The sequence below is a fragment of the Thalassophryne amazonica genome, chromosome 9 (genome assembly GCF_902500255.1).
Source record: "Thalassophryne amazonica chromosome 9, fThaAma1.1, whole genome shotgun sequence".
Taxonomy (NCBI): Eukaryota; Metazoa; Chordata; class Actinopteri; order Batrachoidiformes; family Batrachoididae; genus Thalassophryne; species Thalassophryne amazonica.
In genome coordinates this window covers 8,701,862-8,710,268 of record NC_047111.1, presented here as the reverse complement: position 1 = coordinate 8,710,268, position 8,407 = coordinate 8,701,862, and the positions used below count along the sequence as shown (strand labels likewise).

Sequence of the window (8,407 nt, the reverse complement as noted above, 5' to 3'; positions counted from 1 at the left end):
GGTAGGTCTGGAGTAAAGAGGCAAATACTGGATTATTGTCTGGATAACAGTACTTTTGTCTTTAGTTGGAGGTATGGTTTCAGTTTCCATATCGAGTTTTACTGATGTCTTGTGACTGTCTGTCAGCCTGATGTGATCGTCCACTGTGCAGCTGAGAGACGTCCAGATGTAGTTGAGAGACACACGGAGGCAGCTGTTAATCTCAATGTGCATGCCACAAGCACGCTCGCCAAGGAGGCAGGTTGGTCTGTCTTTGAGTCTCTGTCTCACTGTCTGTAGCTGTCTTGTCTCATTGTGTGTCACACTGACTGTTGTGTCTTGCTGTCTGACTTGCTCTTATTTCTCACTGAGTCTTGATGACTGTCTTTTCCTCTAACTGGCTCTGACTGTCTCACTCATTCTTGTCTCACTGGCTACGACTGTCTCACTTTCACAAAACACAGTGACAGTTTCATGATGCTTTGGTCAGGACCTTCCCAGCAATGAGCACAACGTGAGTGTAGTTCAAACAAAGGACTTTGTTGCAGTTTGGTCTCAGTTCACAACCAATCTACAAAGGAAAACAAGACCAAGTCCAAGTAAGGCACAAAGGAAACTAAAGTCTCGACACTAAGGTGGCCTGCGCAAAAGGTCCTGTAATATGAGGCAAACTTAGTTCTGGGGCCCCCCTCGAACTGCCACCTTATCATGGTGGGGGAGTTTGCATACCCGGATGATCCTAGGAGCTATGTTGTCGGGGGCTTTATGCCCACGTGGGCAGCAACAGTGAGACCTGGAGGGGGGTGATCGGGAAGGACGGCCTCCCTGATCTGAACCGGAGTGGTGTTCAGTTGTTGGACTTCTGTGCTAGCCACAGTTTGTCCATCATGAACACCATGTTCGAGCACAAGGGTGTCCATAAGTGCATGTGGCACCAGGATACCTTGAGCCGGAGGTCGATGATCGACTTTGTAGTTGTATCATCTGACCTTCGGCCACGTGTCTTGGACACTCGGGTGAAGAGGGGGCTGAGCTGTTGACCGATCACCACCTGGTGGTGAGTTGGATCCGCTGGGATGGGAGGAAGCCGGTCAGACCTGGCAGGCCCAAACATATCATGAGGATCTGCTGGGAACGACTGGCGGAACCTTCTGTCAGCGAGGTCTTCAACTCCAACCTCCGGGAGAGCTTCTCCCAGATCCTGGGGGAGGTTGGAGACATGGAGTCCGAGTGGACCATGTTCTCCACCTCCATTGTCGATGCGGCCGCTCACAGCTGTGGCTGCAGGGTCTCTGGTGCCTGTCGCGGCGGCAATCCCTGAACCTGTTGGTGGACGCCGGAAGTAAGGGATGCCGTCAAGCTGAAGAAGGAGTCCTACTTGTCTTTGTTGGCAGGTGGGAGTCCGGAGGCAGCTGACAGGTACCGGCAGGCCAAGTGTACTGCAGCCTGTGTGGTCACAGAGGCAAAAACCCGGGTCTGGGAGGAGTTCGGGGAGGCCTGGAGGGGAGCTGTTGGTCGGCCTTGAAGAAATTCTGGCAAACCGTCCGATGCCTCGGGAGGCAGAAGCAGCTCTCCACCAACACTGTCTACAGTGCAGGTGGGGAGCTGTTGACCCTGACTGGGGATGTTGTCAGGTGGTGGAAGGAATTCTTCGAGGATCTCCTCAATCCCATTGTCACGTTTTCCAAAGAGGAAGCAGAGACTGCGGACTCAGAGATGGACTCATCCATCACGCAGGCCAAAGTCACCGAGGTGGTCAGAAAGCTCCTCGGTGGCAAGGCTCCTGGGGTGTATGAAATCCGTCCGGGCCATACCTTAAGTCTCTGGAAGTTGTGGGACTGTCTTGGTTGACACGTGGTGGTGGTCCCTCTGGTTAAGAAGGTGGACCGAAGGATGTGTTCCAACTACAGGGGGATCAGACTCCTCAGCCTCCCCTTACCGGGGAGTGTACAAAAAAGGCCCGAGTCGCCTCCACCTCCTGAGGAGACTGAGATCCTTTGGAGTGAGCAGGCCTCTGCTTAAGACCTTCTTCGACTCTGTTATTGCGTCTGCTGTCGTCTGTTGGGCCCCGGGCATCACAGAGTGGGAGAGAGAGAGACTGAACAAGCTGGTCAGGAAGTCCAGTTCTGTTCTGGGTTGTCCTCTGGACTCTCTGGAGGAGGTGGCTGAGAGGAGGGTGTTAACAAAGTTCAAATCCATCATGAGCAACTCCTCTCACCCTCTGCACCGAACTGTAGTGGAGCTGACCAGCTTGTTCAGTGACAGACTGAGGCACCCTCAGTGCAAGAAGGAAAGATACCGCAGGTCGTTCCTCCCTGCTGCTGTCAGGCTGTACAATAACACTGTAAAATAACCACATGCAATAATATGTCCACATATCCCGTGCAATATTAATATGTCCATAAATCATGTGCAATAACAAGTCGTTTACAAATCACTGCACTGTCACCTTACCACACCTAAACTCCATTTCACATATTGTAAAGAAGATGCTCCTATCTCCTTTTCAATCCCAATCACGTGTGTGTGTGTGTGTGTGTGTATATATATATATATATATATATATATATATATATATATATATTTCTTATGTCTCGTACTGTTACAAGTATTATTATTATTATTATTATTGCTTATCTTTGCACACTGGTTGATGAACATTTTCCTCTACTTGCACCCATCTTGTGTGTTTTTTAAGAGCTGACGTAACATGAATTTCTCCTCTGTGAGATCAATAAAGTTTATCTTTAAGGACTATTCCAGAGTACTGGAGAGGAGAATTTGACCGATAGTTGAACCTCAGATTCAGGAGGAGCAGTGTGGTTTTTGTCCTGGTCCCGGCACACTGGACCAGCTCTACACCCTCCATCGGGTGCTCAAGGGTTCATGGGAGTTTGTCCAACCAGTTCACGTGATTTGTGGATCTGGAGAAGGCATTTGACTGTGTCTCTCAAGGCGCATTGCCGGTAGTAAGTCAAGCCTGTTCCCAGTGCACGTCGGCCTCCGCCAGGACTGCCCTTAGTCACCGGTTCTGTTCATTACCTTTATGGACAGAATTTCTAGGCGCAGTCAGAGTGTTGGGTGGGTCTGGTTTGGGAACCACAGAATCTTGTCTCTGCTGTTTGCGGATGATGTGGTTCTGTTGGCTTCGTCAAATCAGGACCTTCAGCGTGCACTGGAGCGGTTTGCAACCGAGTGCGAAGTGTCCCGGATGAAAATCAGCACCTCCAAATCCGAGACCATGGTTCTCGACCGGAAAAAGGTGCTTTGCCCTCTTCAGGTCGGTGGAGTGTCCTTGGCTCAAGTGGAGGAGTTTAAGTATCTTGGCGTCTTGTTCACGAGAGAGGGACGAATGGAGCGTAAGATTGACAGACGGATCGGTGCAGCATCTGCAGTGATGCCGTCGCTGTATCGGACCGTCGTGGTGAAGAGAGAGCTGAGCAAGGGGGCAAAGTTCTCGATTTACTGATCGATCTGCGTTCCGACCCTCACCTATGGCCATGAGATTTGGCTCATGACCGAAAGAACAAGATCGCCAGTACAAACGGCGACATGAGTTTCCTCCACGGGGTGGCTGGCCACTCCCTTAGAGATCGGTTGAGGAGCTCGGAGTCGAGCCGCTGCTCCTCCACGTCAAAAGGAGCCAACTGAGGTGGCTTGGGCATCTTTTTTGGATGCCCCCTGGATGCCTCGCTGGAGAGGTGTTCCGGGCATGTCCCATCGGGAGGAGGCCCTGGGGAAGACCCAGGACATGCTGGAGGGACTATGTCTCGCAGCTGGCTTGGGAACGCCTCGGGGTTCCCCCGGAGGAGCTGGGGGAGGTGTGTGTGGATTGGGAGGTCTGGGCGGCTTTGCTTTTGCTGCTGCCCCGGTGACCTGACCTCAGGTGAAGCGGAAGAAAATGGATGGATGGATAGTTCTGGGGCAGGCAGTTCGTCAGTAACTCTTCGTACTGGAAGTCAATCAATAACTGTTTAATACATAACAGAATTTTTGAACAAAGGAAGTCGGTGAAAGGGGACTTAAATCCAAACCCATGGATACCGTACTTAATAGAACTGACTGGGCAGTTAAATGCAAATCCTCTAACCGAGAATATATTACAGAAGAAAACATCAAGTTCAGATACCAAAAACAGCTTTTGAACGGCACTGGGAACAATAGTGGCACTGAGAACCTTATGCCGCGTTCACACCGGGCGCGATGCGAGTGACAGCAGCAACAGGTTGCTATGTAATCCCTATGGAACGACGTGTTTTGGCGCCAAGTCACGCAGTGCGACGCGAGTGAAGCGATTTTGAGCGATTGCGCGTTTGTGGCACGATATTGCGTCACGTCGCGTTGCCGTCCTCCCCAAGTTGAAAAATCTGAACTTTTTCATCTCGACGCGCCACGATGACCAATCAGGGACTGAATATGTGGTGACGTGGAGATGTCTGGAGTTTGACTGAAGATGTGAACATGTCCTGTATCTGGTAGCAGCCTGTGAGCAGGACTTATGTCTCTTTTGTCCTTTATTTCACAATTATGACAAAGGTTTTGGAGCGAGCAGCAGGGGCAGCGGAGTTTTTTTCCGTCTTCTTTTTACCTGCGCGCACGAGCAAATCGTCTGTGGAGAATATTTTATTAATTAACTACACAGATGTATAATAAAACAAATGGTGACTGATTTCTAAACACAATTATGACAGTTTTTTTGGGGGGAAGAGCGAGCTGCAGCAAACGGGCGAGTTTCTTTGTTTTTTTAAATTGTTTACATGTGCGCGCGTGAACAGGACAGGAGGTCCTCAAACGGGGTCCCTCAGAGGCGGAAGGACCGCTGAAAGCAGCCGTCATCCAGACGCCGCTCCTGTAGCAAATAATGATACTCCCTGAATTGGGAGCTTTCCACAACAACTCGCTCCGTGTGATCAAGGTCCGTCATGTTAACTTGACTGACAACCGGAGCCGGCTAGCGGAATGGAAACTCCTCCTATTTGATGACGCACCGGGCGAATTTTCGCAGCAAAAGCAGAGCGACACACCGGGCGAAGGAGGCATGTCCGTTGCCATGAGACCCCCGCGAATTTGTAGCATCTGATCGCGCCCGGTGTGAACGCGGCATTAGAATCAAGAGCAAAATGACACAAAGCACTGAGTTTGTTAAAGTAGAGCTGCATTGAAATAAATGTGGTCAGAGCTGAGAAATAAATAGCTATGTATTTATATGACCCTTATGAATGTAGTAAAGTAAATCTGCAAGCCCAAATTTGTAATTCAGCGGAGAAATCTTCGTTTAAAAATTACAAATTTGCAGCTAAAATTTGGCCATCCACAAAAACTATTTGTACATCCGGGACAAGACAGAGCACTAGCGCCTTCAGTCTGATCCCGCGTGTTGAGTGAATGTAATACTAGCTATTTCTCAATAGAAATTAATTTTATCTGTTAGTAATGTTACACATCCTGGTTTCAACATCCAAAAGTAAGCTGCAATGAATGCCAGATACAGCTCTGCATGCTCAGATCAGCAGCGACATCGACAGCGGGCGACGTTCTTCCGCGACCCTTACTGCGCCAGCCCGCGCGCCTGCTCGCTAATCAGCATGGGAGCGGGTTGTTGCGGTAACCCCGACCCCAGCCCTGCCCCGTGAGAAAATATTGGCTTGCATGGAGTGCCTTCATCCGTTCACTCATACTGCAGCTGCATTGATCATGCAGATTCTTCTTACATTGCAAAAAGTCCAGAAAATATCATTTTTATGCAGTCCATAAACATTCATTCAGTCTTAGAGCAAGATAATATAAAACTCACCAATAATTGTTTTTTACAGGGAAATATGATCGAATATAGATCTAGTCTAAAGGCAAAACAATCATAAACAACCTCGAAACGGCGGTAAGCAGTAGATTTTCAATGCGACACCACAATCAAATGGGCGTATGAAAAAGTCCCCAAAAATAATTTGCAGGCAGAAATAAAAGAAATGTATACTCACCAAACGTACCGCAAGACAATATGAAGTTTTAAAAAAAGTCAATCCTTCCGTATAAAACAATAAAAAGGTGCTTTTGTAAGAGATGCAAACTGACATAAATCCACAGATTACAGTTGCGCAATGCATGCTGGGATAGGGTCTTCTCGCTGACATCTCGGCAATGTCCTGAATTTGATGACAGTTTTGCAGAGGGCCAAATTTTATCTGTAAATCTGTCATTTTTTTTAAACGAAGATTTCTCTGTTGAATGACAGCTCTGGACTTGCAGATTTACTTTACTACATTCAGAAGGATCTTATGTATAAATATGTAATTTTTTGGTCCAAAGATCTGACTGCATTTATTTCAATGCAGGTCTACTTTAATGAATGAGCTACCAAAATATTAACCCAGAAAAGTAGAGGCTGTTCGTATAACATCAAGCACATCAGCCACTGAGATTATGAACTGGAAATAAGGAATTAATTGAGGATGTTCTTCCAAAACACCAATAACAATAACACAGAGCCAGCTAACAGATACAGTACAGTAATAAAAGAATAAGCGAGTAGCGAATGTTAGCACAAGCTAAGTGCTAAAAAGAAGCTAACCACTCCTAGGATTCACACTGCAGTTAAAGTTCATAACTGCACATCCAGCGTAAGAACTGTATGCATGGGGACACCCCAGGGCTGTGTGCTGAACCCCCTACTCTACACACTCTTCACATATGACTGTGAAGCCTCCCGGAACAACACCAGCATCATTAAATTTGCGGATGACACTACAGTAATCGGTTTTATCTTGACATTTCTCAGTGACCTTGACCTTGGATTACACAAACGACCCCATGAATGAACTTCCCAAACCCAAAAAACATACAACAGAATGATACCCCATTTGCTGAGATATATCAAATATTTCTCATTTCATGAGCATTTTTCAGTTTCCCTACTCCTCCAGAATTTGACCCTGGGTGTTATATGGCTGGGGGGGCCTGGCTGCCGGTTTGTTGCTGTCTTTTGGTTTTCCTCCCAGGTGGCGTGCGTTTGGGACTGAGTGGCTGTGTTGCTGAGGCTGTCAGGACCTCACCCTGATCACCTGCGACTCGTCAGGACTCACAGCTGTGGTGCATCTGGATGGATTGGAACATGTTGGCATTTAAGACTGGAGTGCACAGTGTGTATTTGCCAGAGACTCAACCTTGTGACCAGACGGGTGAGATCGTCGTCTCGGGAGCCATCTCATCAACAGCGGATGCTGAGAACGTCCAGGTTTGATGCACAGTCTGTGAAAGAGGAGGGGGTGAGGTTTCACGCTCGTCAGCACACTTCCTGAGGTACGTTAGATTTTGTGACTAACATTTATACAGTCAGTAAATGTGGTGTCCCTCACACCTTATTATATTGAGCTGTTTGTTAGTCATGTATCAGCTTTCACTGCAGTGGAGTTTTGTGAACTGATTGTTCCATGCCTGCAGGTTGGGAAGCTGATTAGTAATCAAGCCAGGAAGTGTTTGCTGTTTGTACACCTTTAAGTGTTCTGTGTGTAGAGTGTGGACTCACATAATGGTTCCTTCTTTCACAGACTCAGTTGTTGCGGCCACCTGGGGGGTGTCGGCGGGGTCCTTGGGTCCGAAACAGCTTCTGGCTCCGGACCGTTAGCGCTGCTGGGAGCGCACCACGCCAGGCCGCACCTTTTATTATATTATCACTGTTATGTATTAAATTCAGTTAGCCTTTGTACCGTGCTCTGCTTATTTCATACTGGGTCCTTCAAACGCTGGTCGGTTCTCCGAGCTGCGTCCGACACATAACACTGGGAGGGCAACATATGAATTTTGAAAAGTTTGAATAACTGAAATATATACAAAAAGTTCCGCCAGATGGACAGTGAATCTTTGATATCTGGAGGATGGTTGATGATGCCCCATAGGCACTTTTTCAAACCACGCACTTCTAGATGGGCATTGTTGCCTCAAATTTGGGCATTTTTACTATATCAAATTTTGAATTGACCAAAACTTAAGTAAAATTTTGCCTGATGGGAAAAACAAATTTATCATGCCCAATCAGTCTGTTTGAAGGGTAATTGGTGATAATTTGATCAAAATCTGAGTCGGGCCATGCGGACACCTACATAGGCAGCCGCCTTTTTTTTTTTTCCTTCCTTCTTCTCAAGCTCCCGCAGCCGCTATTAGTACCAGTTTTGGACTGAATATGTGTGTGAACTATAGCTTAACCGAACTGATGGCCATCAGAAACAGTTCGGTCTGCACCATATCACCAGAGCTGAAATCTGCATTCGGGAGACAGCGGCTCCTGAGGACAATGGAGTGGCACAGCAGAGTGCGGGGAGCTCCCCGCAAGAGGAAGTGATGCACCTGAAACCAGAACCCCTGGCTGAATGCTGAGGTGAGAGCTCTGCTGAAAGCTAGAGATGCTGTCCTCAGGGCATGTGAGGCATCAGCG

General features: G+C 47.8%; 1 protein-coding gene across 1 annotated transcript in view; it reads left to right on the top strand.

Moving 5' to 3' along the window:
- Positions 1 to 8,407, top strand: part of mat2b (methionine adenosyltransferase II, beta) — a 99,033-nt gene that overhangs the window by 12,523 nt on the left and 78,103 nt on the right. The window contains exon 3 of the mRNA XM_034177549.1: positions 127 to 241. Coding sequence (XP_034033440.1) covers positions 127 to 241 — 115 coding nt within the window. The remainder of the gene's footprint in view (positions 1 to 126; positions 242 to 8,407) is intronic.